At 52.6% G+C, this 14,444-nt stretch overlaps 1 protein-coding gene across 1 annotated transcript; it reads right to left on the bottom strand.

Moving 5' to 3' along the window:
- Positions 1 to 1,271: 1,271 nt before the first annotated feature.
- On the bottom strand, positions 1,272 to 14,424 carry Mmab (metabolism of cobalamin associated B). Its single transcript, XM_036171784.1, has 9 exons — positions 14,255 to 14,424; positions 12,933 to 12,994; positions 10,112 to 10,205; positions 8,044 to 8,101; positions 7,067 to 7,139; positions 6,724 to 6,821; positions 6,424 to 6,488; positions 4,909 to 4,968; positions 1,272 to 3,692 (listed from the first exon to the last, which is right to left on the bottom strand). The coding sequence occupies exons 1-9, from the start codon at positions 14,368 to 14,370 to the stop codon at positions 3,605 to 3,607; spliced, it is 714 nt and encodes a 237-aa protein (XP_036027677.1). The 5' UTR covers positions 14,371 to 14,424; the 3' UTR covers positions 1,272 to 3,604.
- Positions 14,425 to 14,444: the final 20 nt, after the last annotated feature.

The raw sequence follows: 14,444 nt of genomic DNA, 5'->3' as shown, positions 1-14,444 counted from the left end.
TGGCTCTGTGGCAAAAGCCTGTCTCGAAGCCCGGCTCCACACCTGGAGCTCAGAACGGCTTTGAAGAAGACAAAGCTGCTCAGCCAGACAGCTACACCGACCAGGCTCGTGGAGTCCGCCTCGAACCTCAGGAAGTTGCTGTTATTGCTACAATAAGGAGCGCCAGGCACAGTGGTACACCCCGCTTATCCCAGCACTCTAGAGGAGGAAGGAGCCCTCAGGCAGATCACAAGTTCCAGGGCAGCCTGGGCTACACAGTCGCTAAATGAATTGTTCAAGGTGACACAGCTAAGGTGTGGCAGAGCTGTAATTTGAATTCAAGTAACAGTAGCTGGCATTTGCCAGGGCCTTGTTAAACACGCCCTAAGTAAGCTCTCCCAGTGACCACAGAGCGAGGAGACTCATTGTTTTACCAGTGAGAGGAAGTATGAAGATGACCGTGTCCCGAGTTCAGAAGCTAGGAAGTGACAGGCCTGTTCTCAGGCTCCAGGAGGCCAGCATGGAGCTATGTGTCTGCCAATCATTCACTGTCCTTCCAGGTCCTGCAGATAGCCAGGTCTTCCAGTAGCCTCTCTAGCTCCAGGCATTCCTACTCACCTTCAAGGTTGGGGCTACGTGAACCCCTAAGTGGCTGCTGGAGGAAGTTGTCCCATGGATCTGCACTTAGCTCTTGAAGAGGGTGTTGTTATTTTTGCTTTTTTTTTTTTTTGTTTGTTTGTTTTTGTTTTTGTTTTTTCAGACAGGGTCTTGCTATGTTGCCTAGGCTGGTCTTAAACTTGAGGTTGTTCAGACAATCCTCCCGCCTCAGCCTTGACAACAGGTGTATGCCACAGTGTCCAGCTTGCATGGCAGTCTTACCTTGGGGTTCCATGGACTTCCAGGATGCATGCAAACGTGGTGACCAACCTCGAAAGAACATGTGCACCACACTAAGGAGAGCATGTGTGTGGCTTTCCCCAGGATTCCAAGGTGACAAATGACGGCTTTAGGAATTCTGATTCCACAAATGACTGAGAGCCCTCCCCAGAGCTCCCAGACCCCTAGTCTGCTCGTCCTCCGCCCTGCCTGGACAAAGCTCCGTCTTCCAGGAGGGACTCAGAGATCAGCTCTAGATCCTGACAGCAAAAGCCACACCCTCTACAAGAACCCCCAAAGGCAAATTTATTCCTCTTGGTGATCAAGACAGGACCAGCTTGGGCACAGCACTGCCAGCAGGATCCCCGAACCCCATCTGTGGAGAGAGATGAGCCACAAATCCTTCCAGGCATTGATTGATTTATGTAGCATTCATGCGGAATTTATTATACAAAGAATTTTATTCAATTAAACTTGAAATGCGTCTGGATTCTTAAAGGTTCAGCCGTGATCACTGGGACGGAGGGCTCATAAAACTGGATGGGCTGTCGGGAGGTGCTGGGGAGGAGGTAAGGGTGACATTGCAGTTGACAGGGGACTCAGAACTGGGGACGTTCATCATTGGGATGTGCTACAAGTTCAGGCTCTGGAAATTACTCAGTGAAAATGCACATTAACAGTAGCCGTGAAACATCAGTTAAGGGAAATGCGGCTGAGGAATGCGACAGCGGATAGATCTATCAGTGCCTGACATTGCTTGCCACGGCCCAGGCTGTGATTAAATGACTGTGGGGTAAGCCTGGCGGGGGGGTGTCATGAGACCACAGCCTAGGCCAGTTCTGAGCCTCAGTTTCCTTTCCTGCAGAAACGTGAACTCCTGCTCCCAACGCTGGCGGTCCAGTGTGAACATGTGGCTGGGGCCCTTCTGTAGCACTGACAGGCACCACGGCTGAGGACTCATCTCTGGTAACGATGGTGAACTGTTCTGATGAGCCTGTCCTGAACTACGGGGCATCTTCCTGGGTGTGAGTTATGGGGTGGCAGAAACTGGGCAATATCCTAAAATCCACTGAACTGTCTCCATTTTAAAACGCATTTTATGGGAGGTGGGACTGTATCCCAATAAAACTGCTATTTACAAAAATTTTAAAAAGATAGGGAGCTTTTCCGCGATATTGTCAAGGGTTGAATTATGCAAAAAGGGAGAGATACCAATGATAAATGGGTACAATTTAGAAAAACAGTTCTGCAGCTGTGTTAGCGTGCAGTGGGATTGCCCCGTGAGGACTGTGGGTGGTGTGCATGAGGCTAGGCAATGCCTAGAGCCTGAATGTGTGATATACCCTGTGAGAGCCACCCCAAACCCTGGCGGGGGTGGGGGGTGGGGGGTGGGGTGGGTGTTGAAAGCAGTCAGGGCATAGGCTTGGGTAGAGATTGCTATTTTCTTGAATCCATCCTGTCTTTTCAGGAGGACCTGTGGCTGTAGGCAGGGTGGAGGGGCTGCTACAAGCTCTGGGAACATGGCTTCCCTGGCTAGGCCCAGAACAGCATGATGCTTAAGCACCGTGAGCTTGTGCACCAACTCCGTATCCACTAGGTGCCTCACTATGGTGGCTGCAGTGGCACTGGACAGGGTTGCCTCCTGGGGGGTACTCCTCCCTCCTGGGCATCTACCCTTTAAAGGATTCAGAAGATACACAGGTAGCTGCCCGGCTGAAACGTCGGCAGGAAGGTGGGGAGGGGACGCAGCTGAAACCAATGCTTGCTGACTGAGCAACAGGGAAGCCATACAGGGGCCAGTCCGCCCACACCTGGCATGGAAGGCACACCTAACAGGTGCAGTGAGGAGATCCCTGAGCTGGGTCCTCAGGTGTCCCTCCTGGACCTGTGCTTCCTCAGTCACTACCCGCCCCAAGGCGTGGGAGCCTTAGGTTCTCTGCCTCCAGCCTTTCATGAATATCCCTCTTCCCAAGGACACAGCTGCCACCAGCGATGTCATTTCACAGTGAGAAGCAGCAGCGGTGACAGCTGGAATAAAACACAGCCGTGGTGTGGATCGCAGGAGCATAAACCAGTCAAGGGCGACATTGGAGGGCTCAGTGTTGGCCTCAAGACCTCATTTCCACCATTGCCTCGGTGGGGAGGGCTGCCCACCTCCTGCCCTGCTGGAGAGGATTCTCCACGTGCACCCCTGCGGACCTGCAGCTGTCATTCCCTACACGGTGGCAGTGATGGGCGGCTCAGAGGTGACTAACCTCCTCAAGCCTGCCTGCCTTCCCCTCTATAAATGTGACATTTAAAGCCCCGTTGGCACAGGTAAATCATAATTACATTTCCAGGGGCCTCTGTTACACTCCAAATCCTTGAACAGCCTGAGTTGGCAGCAGCATCTTTCTGTCTTACACTTAACACACACACACACACACACACACACACACACACACACACACACACACACCCCGAGTGCAAGGTTCAAACCTTCCCCACGTTCACTCCCAAGGCCGAGCGGCCCCTCCTCTTCATAGCCTTCAGTCTACCTTTCCTCCTGCAGTACGGAACTCAGGCCCATAGCTCGAGCAGAGCCTGGGGAAGGCAGCAGAGTCTCAGAGGTCCCGTGGGGTAAGGCAGGGGTGTGAGGTGACACAGTCTGTACCTCGGGCCCGCTTCCAGTCTGTCAACATGACTGTCCTAGTTTACCGTGGCCTCTCTGGAGGGGCCTGTGAAGGTCCCTCCACCATTTCTTAGTGTCTCACACGTCACGTTTCTTATATATTTTTTCTTGGCTGCCCTCCTTCATGGCTGCATATCTGGCCACGGTGAAGAGGTAATCGCTGAGTCTGGAGGGGCAGGAAGAAGCAACAGGAAGGAAGTGAGAGATGGATGCTAGCTGGCTCATGCCTAGCTCGTCTTCGAGAAGGAAGGGCGAATCTCGTACCCCAGGAGCACCATGTGGGAAGAGTGGGTAGTACACCCTCTTGTCATAATGGATGGCGGGGCTGGAGCACTCCTGGAGTGCTCCTGTGGGCACAGGCTACTGCCTACCTGAGCTGCAAGGGTGGAGTGTAGGCTACCTGAGGTACATCTGGGGCTCTGCCTCACCTCTGGGAGGCTCACAGCAAGCTTTTGTCACTTGCTCCTCCACGGCCTCCTGCACCCCTCCTACCCCGAGCCCAGCTCCACAGACCTCCCCTTCCATCTGGTGCACTCACTATTCCTAACTCCTGGGCTACTGCTGGCTATGGAGAGGATGAGCCTGCCCTGGCATTGTCCTTCTGAGCCTTGTGTTCCTAGGGCAGTGATATGCTACTTTCCTGATGACTCCAGGAACCTGCAGGGAGGGGATGACCTGCCCTGCCCTGCCCTGTCCAACACTACAGCTCCAGAGGGTCTCCTCAGGGTTGCTGCTTCTGAGTTAAAAAGGAGCTGTCTCTCACTCGGTCTGGGTGACATCCCACAGGAATAAGGAAGCCTGTGGGGATCCAAGCCAGTCTACATCCCGGGTTAACCCGGGACATCCCGTAGCCAGGCATCTCCTGGGGTGCAGTGCCTTCCTCTCCCTAAGCCCTCCGCTGGCTCCCAGGCTGCAGTAGAAACCAGAGGTATAGCTGTGGTGCAGAGGCTGACCATAGGGCAGGGTACTACTGGATTAGCCTGCCTCACAGCACTGGGGCCTGAGCGTGGCATGACTGTGGGCCACCTGGGATGTCTCAGAAAGAGACATTGGCTGGACAGGCTTCCTGATGGACACCATGAACAGCCCCTGAGACCACCTTGCTCCTTTCATTTGGGTTTGCTCCTGCTGGCCCTTACAGGCATTTCCTAACTAGAGCCTTACCTCACAGAGTAAACGTACATGCTGAGGGAGGGGAGGAGGGAGGGGAGGAGGGAGGGGAGGAGGGAGGGGAGGAGGGAGGGGAGGAGGGAGGGGAGGAGGGAGGGGAGGAGGGAGGGGTGTGCGGGCTTAGCCCTGGATGCTCTTAGGGCTCACTGCACTGCTGTGGCCCACCGATGTGCCTGGTGGATCACATGACCCACCACACTCCACTTAAGCACCTGTTTAAGAACTTCGCCACATTTGCATCCGTTTCTCCCGTTTGGACAAGAGGCACCACACTGTAAGGAGAGGATGCAGTCAGGTACACAGTCAGCTCAACACACGGGAGCCTGGGACACCTAGCACACCTTGACCTCACCACCCAAACTAATCTCGACAACTACGAACCAGATCCAAAAACTCACCACCGCCTCAGTCGACCCCTCTACCTTGGAAACACATGACATGGCCTGGCCAGCGAAAGAGGAGGCAGAGCAGCTAAGTTGAGGGTAGGCTGGCCAACAGCTCAGCCTGCTGGCCTTTGTGCCAACAGGCATGGTCTGGGCTCCTGTGTGGGCAGGGCTGTCAGCCTCTAGACTTCAAAGAGGGGTTTATCTGGTCCTTAATCCCCAAAGATCTACTAGGTCTAAGTTGTAATTCATTTTTTTTTTGTTTTTTCTTCAAGACAGGGTTTCTCTGTGTGGTCCTGGCTGTCCTGTATCTAGACCAGGCTGGCCTTGAACTCAAGAGATCCCACCTGGCTCTGCCTCCTGGGTGCTATGATTAAAGGCATGCACCACTACCGCAGGCCTAAATTGTAATTCTAAATGCCTGGAGGTTCCATACCAGTCTGTGTTCACACACTTGCAACAGTGTGCCTGTTGGACACCATGGTGTGATTACACCCCACCCCGAACCCCTACTGGTACTCTCCCCTGAGGCAGCCTGGGGGGTTTGGGACCTATCCAAGATGATATACTTGGCCAGTGGCCCAGAAGTCTCAGCCTCGATGGGCCTGTGGGCACCTCCCATTCAGCATGGTTTCTTCCCCTAGGTATCCATCCATCCACCCTGAGAGCATCCTGGCGGGGCATTCCTGGGGCTAGGGTCTGTCTGCCTCACTGAGGATGCAACACCAGCTCAGTCTCGTTCTGAGCCTGTGGGCTACTCCACTGCTCACTGCTGTAGGCCCCACTGACATGGGTGACTTTGTACAAATGACTATTTGTCTTTGGAGGCCCAAGCTTTTTTTGTTACCCAGGATACATCTGGGAATCTCTGGGTCTAAGAGCCTTCTGTAAAGGACCAAACTCTTGTGATGTGGGGGCTGTGGAGGGTGACCCCCAGCCACAGAATCTAACTAAGCTGCTCCTGATTCCTGAGGAACTGTAAGGAACCCCTTGACTGTGAACTTGACTCTGAGTTTGGAGATGAGGCAGGGGCAGTAGATGGCTAGACTGTGGACAGCTTCTACCTGGGTCCTCCCTAACCATTGGGCCCTGTGGTCCTTTCTAGCAGGGTCCTTTCATGTTATTATCCCCACCCCCATCCCAGAAAGCCTGGAATGCATCACTGGCTTCTTGTGAATCTCACGAAGGAAAACTCTGCTTGGCCTTTGAGCAGTATGTGGTCACTTATCACAGTCCCCTCTGCGAGACGGACTCGGGACACAACATGATGAAGACCCCTGGAGAAGGGTTGGGGGTGGCACAGATAATGACGAGGCTCCTGCGTCGGCCTCTTGGGACCCTTACCGTCGCTCAGCTCGGCGGCACACAGCCCGGCAGAAGTGCAGGGCCGAGCTGCTCTTGCCTCCAGACTGAAAGAGAAAGCGGGCATTGGCCAGCATTGCTCCACACTGGGCAGTCTTCTGCCTCCCAGAACACAACCAGACACACCCCAGGGGCTGCCCTCAAGGAGGCAGGTAAGGGGCTGGGGTGCTGCGGGCAGCTTTGTTGTGGTAAAAGCCGAAGTCGGGACTAATGGCAAGCCCATGTGTTTCTGTCACTACACCCACCCTGGCCACCCCAGGCTGAGCCCCCCCCAATACTTACGGGCAGAATGAAAGCCGTGAGCGGGGGGAGCTGGCTGGAGTACTTGTCAATCCACTGTTCCAGCTCCGTGATAGTCCCTTCCTCGAAGGCCGTGTGTTCTGAAGAGTCGAGGGGCAGGAAGAACACTCCTGAAAGCATGCCACCAGGCCACCCAGGAGACACCACACCCCTTCTGTGTGGGCATCTTGCCAACAGTTCCCATCAGCTTTGAGGCTAACTTCTTTCCCAAGGCGGAGAACATGTCTGTCTACCCTGTCAGGGACCTAGGCTCCCAATGGGTTATACTCCGGGGCAGCCCCCACCCCAGGGCCCTGAGAACTCCCTGAGTGGGGCTGGGAATTACTTAGGTGAGCCTCCCTGGCTGAGGAACGTGGAGTGGCCAGGGCGGAGCCGACATCCTGCAGCGTGCACTGGATCTGGGGAACAAGAGGAGAGAAGGAAGGGCTGGTGGCAGGCTGGGTGGAAGCGTGCAATTGCACTGTACGACTGCCTTGTGTGGAGTGCCACTGAGCATCCACACAGCCATGAGGAGCTAACGGACCTTCTGAATTCACATCCAAAGGCAAACTGTCACAACTAAGCACCAGGAAGCCTCCTGAGAGGAGTCTGAGGGAGCCAAGGGTCTGCTAAGTACTGGCCAGGAGGCACCTTCTTGGCCCAACGTACGGCTCCCACACCTGCACCAGGCGGCCTTCTTTCTCTACACTGACAGCTCTGGACCAAGAGGCCGAATGTGCCAGTGCCACCTAAATGGTGAAGGACAGGATGTGGAGGGCAGTGGTCAGCGGGACAGAAGACTCGGGAAGAATTCCTGTCTGCTCCTGGGAGCCATGTAGGCCCCAAGCAGACTACAGTGATGCTTGGAAGACCGCAGCACCCCACAGGCGGTCTAGAGCAGCGTGCTGCTTGCCCCGGCTGCTTGCCCTGGCTGCAGGTCCCTGTGGGAACTGAGCAGCACTAACAGGCACAGTTCCGTCTGGCTGAGACTTCCATCTGGGCTCCCGAGCATGCGGCTCTTCAGCACGGGCTGTGGCCACTGGCACCGGGTTGTTCTTTGCCAAGAGGCCGCCCTGTGCCATGCAGGAGATTGACACCAGCCGTTCCCCCGCCAGACGTGACAAGCACAGATATCCTTCAGTATTGCTGAACACAGCGCCCCTCACCTCAGAGGAGTCCTGATTTCAGAAGTGAGCACAGAGTGGTTCTCAGGAGTGATTCATTGCTGTGACGCAAGGAGGCAGTGGGCAGAGAACGACACCAGTGACACCCCAGGCCACAGGGACAAAAAGCCCCAACAGGGGTTAAAAGGATGTTACTTACTTTCTGAAGCTCTTCGGCAAATGTGTGGCCTTTTTCTGTGATCAACTCCATGGCAAAGCTAGGAGGAAAAGGAAAAATTAACCCCTAACAGAATTCTGTGGGGCTGGAAGATAATATGACCGATGACGGCCATGGCAGAGTCTTTCTTTTTGGCCAAAAGAACACCACATAGACGGGGTATTTGCTTCCTAAAATGCTTTCATTATATTCCTTATCCCCAGCCAGCTGATCCTTTCTGCCCTTGCTCAGGCTGGCCTTGTTGATACAGTAGGAGCAGGTGACCTGGGGTCTGTTTGGCAGGAGACAGAGACGTGTGCTGTGCACCACAGCGCCAAAGTTAAGAATGAGGGGAGCATGACCTGTCCTTGACATGGTGAAGAGGAAGAAGGTGGGGCTTTGAAGGATGAATAGGAGTTCCTTGGTAAAGCAGGACAGAGGCGGAAACAACTTCCTAGACATAGGTCGTAAACGCTACACGCCTCTCTTGTACCCTCGAGGCCTGGCAGGGAACAGATAGTGGCACATGGAAGGATTCCTGGCGGATAGAATCTCAAAGAGACAATTCTTGCAGATGAGAGCACAGATACAAGAACTGATGGGTGACGGGAAACAGCAGCAAGAGCAGAAGCCTGGAGAGGCAAGGGAGAGGACATGGATGCACGCTGAACTCAGAGGGCCACCAGCAGGGTCCACACAGCAGGGGAAGCTCTGCCAGGGCCATGCTCAGCTGGCAGACAGTTTGTCCATGCTCCCAGGGTGTCTTCCACACACTTCCTCTCTCCCAGCGCCCATGGCTGCCTCCCATTGCAGGACCCTTGTGGAAGCCAGAAGGCCAGGACAACAGGGGTAGGATTGGCAGTTCCTCTGGTCAAGCGCCCAGGCAGAGAGGCCAAGAGGACACGTAAAGGACCAGCAGGGTGAACAGCAAACAACCATCTTCCAGTCAGAACAGAGCACGCACGCACACAGACATGCATGCCCACATGCACACAGGCGTCCAGTCCTAACGTCTGTCTCCCTCTGAATGACAAGGAAAGGCTGTGCTGGCTGGGATACATCCCTGTCATCCATCACGGTCCATACACTCCTGGCACCCGGCAGCCATGAGCCTAGAAGTTACCAGGGCAATGATCAATGATAAAGATAAGTATAAACAGTACTAGTGCTTGTGTTAAGTACCACCCTGGGGTAGATGCAGATTTACTGAATTAATTCATAAGAACAGAGGGAAAGTACTACCATGACCATTTCACAGAACAGTAAACTGAGGTTCACAACAAGGGTGTCTGGTTTGACCTGAAGTCACGCAGCTAATAAGCGTTGACACAGGATTTGAACACAGGTCTTCCAGATTCCTACACATCTAGGACCACAGGACCAGGCCGGGTCTTGAGGAGCAGCACTCGGGTCTGTCGGCGTTGACACCCTCAGTGTGGCTGGGCACAGCCACCCACATGGTCACCCTCAGGCATTTAGCTTTTTCCACCCCACAATGTCGGGATCTGACTTGTTCTGACCAATGCAGTGGGAATGAGAGGTCACACAGAAAACTTCAGGAGCTGGCACAAGCCTCACCAGGACCTGTACCACCCCAGACAGGTGTCTCATCAGCCTGGGTTCCACGGAGGCCACACTTGGCAGAGGGACAGCGAGCATGCAATGTCTCGGAGTGAGGGTGTGAAATAATCCTTCGGTGGGGTAAGAACCGGGGTTGGGAGCAGATCATAATCACTGAGTAAGCCTTTTAACCTTCGGCACACTTTAATAAAATCCACATCCGAGGTTCTGCACATCACCTGAGCTCACCTCGTTCCCTCACTGCCTGTCTCCTGATGGCTCATGTGTGCTCAAAGTGACAGAGCCAGGGATGGGGAGAAGGTCGCTCCCTGTTGTGACAGAGGGACAGACCTACAGCCTGCAGTTCCATGGGGTGGACCAGCCTGGGCTAACAGCTCACACAGACCCATCCAGGCAATCTTCAAGACCCTCCAGCACTCGGGAGAACGTCACAGTGGTGACTGTCACCCCAGGCTGACTTCACATCAAGGCCCGTTCCTGCCCCTCTTACCCAATAGCCGAACTTAATTCATCTGTGGTTCCCACGGCCTCAAATACTTGGTCATCTTTAGGTCTCCGTTCTCCTGTGAAGGTGCTGGAAAACCCTGGGAAAGATATTTAGCACATTAAGATCTGGGGTTGTCTGGGGTAGGGGCAGGAGCTGGAGGCATGGCTCAGTGGTTAAGAACACTCACTGCTCTTGCAGAGGACCCAGGTTCAGTTCCCAGTACTCATGTGGCTCACAACCATCTGTAACTCTAGTTCCAGGATCTGATGCCTTCTTCTGGCCTTCTCAGGCAGCAGGAAATGTACATGGTACATATACATACATGTAGACTTTTTGTTTGTTTGTTTTTTGTTTTTTCAAGACAGGGTTTCTCTGTGTAACAGCCCTGGCTGTCCTGGATCTCACTCTGTAGACCAGGCTGGTCTTGAACTCACAGAGATCCACCTGCCTCTGCCTCCTGAGTACTGGGATTAAAGGTGTGTGCCACCACCACCTGGCCAAAAAAATGAATCTTATAAAAACCAGATTTTTTTTCCTGATACACTTTAAATGTTTATTTTATTTCATGCATAGGGTGTCTATTTGCATATGTGTCTATGCACTGTGTGCATGAAGTGTCCTTGTGGTCACCACCACCAAAGGTGTCCCCTCTGCTTCCCTGGCATGCTTTCAGTTTAGACTAGGAGCCACAAATGAAGTCTCTTGTTTAGGAAGTAAAGCACCGTGATTCAGTCAATCACGTCTGGACCTTAGCCTAGGTCACAGCTCCTGCCTGGCTTTGGTGCTGGCTAGCCACTCAGATGTCCACTGCACTGTTGTTAAGCACCAATGACTCCACAGAGCACCACAGAGATCCATCTCGTAGCTGTGATAAACCAACCTCAACAAATCAAAGGAACCGTGCCGGAGCAAAATTCACATAAAGACAACCAGGCATCAGCTCTCCTGGCTAATGAGAATGGCCAGTGCATCTCTGTCTGTCACGGTCCCAGCACCTCCCTGTCTCCCCCACCTTCTAAGAAAAATCATTAAGTCCCTTCAATTACAGAAGTAGCCCTGCTTTCCAACCACATAAGATCCATAACAAAGCTCCACTTCCCCGGCTCCGCCCCTTCCCCGGCCCCGCCCCTTCCCGGCTCCGCCCCTGTGCCACCATAAGCTTCTCCTTATGAAAGGTCCTATCCAGCACCTACTGGGAATTCCACTGCTGGGCTTTAGTGAGCCGAAGCTCATCTGTAACGGGCTGGAGGTTGTCCCTGGACCTTTCTGGTGGAAAGCACCGACACCACCATCTACCATCTGTCCCCCCCCCCACGCATGGTTTCTTTTTTATCATTACAGTAACATACGTGTGACAAAACATTTCCAATCCTGGCTTTTTTGTTTACCTATAGCTCAGTGGTGTTAAGCACATCCTATGCATTTGTATACTTGGTATGAAGGATTTCCCCAAACACAATTGCTAATGATCTGCTTGGTCTTCCGTTACAGAAAATGATACCATAGTGGTCTATTTCCTTGTCATATTACATCTGGTATTTATTAAAATATTGAAGCAATAAATTATGTTATGAAAAAAATAATAGAAGAAAAGTATGTGAACTTTTGTGTATTTCTCTCTCCCACAATCTCTCTCCTGTCTACCAGTCAAAGATAAACCATTTCAGGGCTGGTGAGATGGCTCAGCTGGTAAAGGGGCTTGCTGCCAGGCCTGATGACCCAAGTTTAATCCCCAGGAACCACATGGTGGGAAGAAAGAACCAACCTCTGAAAGTTGTTCTCCAACCTCAACTGCAATACAGGCACATGTGCACACATAACACAGACACACTAAAAAATAAATAAATTATAATAAAAAAAAACCTCAAATCCAAAGAGATACTTAAGCTCCCCCCCCCCACATACACACACACACATTTTTTTTTTTTTTTTTTTTGGTTCTTTACAGACAGGGTCTCACCATGTAGCCCAGGCTGGCCTACAACTTGCTATTAGCCCAGGCATACCAACATATACACACACACACACACACACAAACATACATACACATATATACTATACACACATAATTTTTTTTTTCTTTTTGTTAGAGACAAAGTCTCAGTATGTAGCCCAGGCTGGCCTTAAGCTTACAGTGATCCTCTGGCCTCTGCCTCACGAGTACCACCATGCCTACCATTACACATTTCTAATCCAAATGGACTAAAAGTTCTTTTAAAAAGCTTTAAAATTTATTTTAATTGTGCGGGTGTACATGAGTGCGGGTGCCCACAGAGGTCAAAAGCAATGGATCCTCCTAGAGCTGAAGTTATAGGAAGGTGTGAGCCACCCAATGTGGGTGCTAGGAACCAAATTTGAGCCTTCTGGAGGAGGAGTACAGGCTCTTAAGCACAGAGCCATCTCTCCACCCCTGACTCAGGGTTCTTAGGTTGTACCATACTGTTGTTACTTGTTTACCTTGTTGTGCAGGTCTGGGGTTGAACCTAGGGCCTCCAGCATACTAGCCAAGCACTACGGTCACTGAGCTACACTCCCATCCCACGACTTGTCTTTCCTTGAGTTCAAGATAGGGTTTCATTATGTAGCCTAGGCTGTCCTGGAGCTTGATATGTCACCCCAGCTGGTCTTGAACTTGTGACTCTCCTACCTCGGCCTGGGATGACAAGTGTGCACTATACCCAGCTTTTTTTTACAACTTGTTTTGAACACTTAACAATAGTTTGTGCCATTTTCATGTCACTTCACATGGGTGATGGGCTAGAACGAGGTCAGAAGAACTTTAAAACGACGCCTGTGATGTGTCTCCTCGCGTTCCTCACCCTACCTTTGTCTCCCGTCCTGGTGTAAATCTTGGGGAGCCGGCGTGCCTTCGAGGATGACTGTCCCCTAATGAGAAACAGACATTGAGACATGCTAAGTGGGGTGGGCTTACAGAGTGCACCCCGGTGAGTGCGGCCCAGCTTGCTGCCTGCGACCTCCGTGGTAGTGCCTGCGACACCTCCCGTGGTAGCGTTTATCCCCACTTCTGGATGGCAATCTCTTGTCAGCCATTTCCCTCACCATCCCTTCTAGACAAAGTCCCAGGCGGGCAAGCTGAGCTTCGTGTCCATGTCTCTCCCCGTAGGGCAGCTGCTGAAGTGTTGACAAACACTTGTTAGAGGAACTAACCGATCACTCCATATAGCCCTTGCTCCGTAGCGGACTAAAGCCACTTGCTTCTGGAATCACCCTTCAGCTTCTCCCACACTCCCAAAGTTAGCCAGTAACTATTACACTCACTTCTCTGTTGAGGAAACCATAGTCCACCAACGCTCACCTCCCTAGGTCTCCAGAAAGAGGCAGGGCTGGGATTCATGCCCCAGACTGTTCTATTGTAAGCCTGACCTGGCCCACTACCCTCCACAAACTCTTGCCCATAGTCTACCCTACCTCCGACCCTCTATCACAAAGTTAGGGCTTCTTGGGGGAAAGAAAACTGGGCCACTTAGATTTTCTAAGGTTTCAAGTGTCACACAAAAATGAAAACGCTGTCAAAATGGAATTTGAAAAACTGGTATTTTCACTTTTTTAATTTGTTTTTGATTTTTTGTTGTTGTTGTTGTTGAGGCCTGCGACTGGACTCCGGCCTTTGGACGTGATAGACAAACATTCTGCCACTGGGCCACATCTCCGGTCCTTGCTCTCCCGCCTCAAGAGACTGCCATTTCCAAATAGTAGTGCATAACGGAAGCATGTAGCTTACAACTAAAATGTGACCTCACACGGCTATTCAAAAGTCAGAGGACTGGACAGGAAACGCTGGTTACGTAAGTTCACGGTAGTCTGCAGGTTCTAAGGTCCTGGAAGTCCACTATACAAGTTTCAAAGTGCGACCACGTCTTCCTTAGATGATGCCTGGGGTCCTCTAATTCTAATCCCGACAAAATCCGAGCAGAGGGCCCTGCTGGCCCACACGGTCGTGCCCTGCCCTGTCTGACTACAGCTGGACCGAGTTAGAACTTGTGCCAAGAAATCCTGGCCATGCTACCCAGTGACGTCAACCCACAGAGCACGTCGCCGGAGTAACGTACCCACGGAGCCAACACCATCATTTCCCCCTCCTCCCGCCCCCAAGTGTTGGAATTACCCTCCAAGCCTGACACGCACCTGTCCCCGTCTTCCTCGCCCTGAGGACCGCGGCTCTGAAAACGGAGACACAGCAGCCTGCAGGCGCCAAGATGCCCGCGCAGGCCAAAACGGCCCCCAAAGACCCACACAGCCATGCGCGCGGGACAACGAGTCCTGGGCTGACCCGGCCAGGCACCCGTCCAGGCCCGGGGATGGCTCCGCCCCGCAG

Source organism: Onychomys torridus, chromosome 22 (genome assembly GCF_903995425.1).
Source record: "Onychomys torridus chromosome 22, mOncTor1.1, whole genome shotgun sequence".
NCBI lineage: Eukaryota > Metazoa > Chordata > Mammalia > Rodentia > Cricetidae > Onychomys > Onychomys torridus.
Note: the sequence above shows the minus strand (reverse complement) of the source record. Positions and strands in the feature narration are given on the sequence as shown.

What these genes read in the sequence shown, in the direction of transcription:
- Mmab (XM_036171784.1), bottom strand. Translation starts at nt 14,370, where the DNA reads ATGGCTGTGTGGGTCTTTGGGGGCCGTTTTGGCCTGCGCGGGCATCTT. An exon ending in GGCGAGGAAGACGGGGACAG is followed by an intron (nt 12,995 to 14,254) that starts GTGCGTGTCAGG and finishes GTTTCTCATTAG; the next exon opens with GGGACAGTCATCCTCGAAGG. An exon ending in GTGGCGAAGTTCTTAAACAG is followed by an intron (nt 3,693 to 4,908) that starts GTGCTTAAGTGG and finishes CTGCCCCTCCAG; the next exon opens with ACTCAGCGATTACCTCTTCA.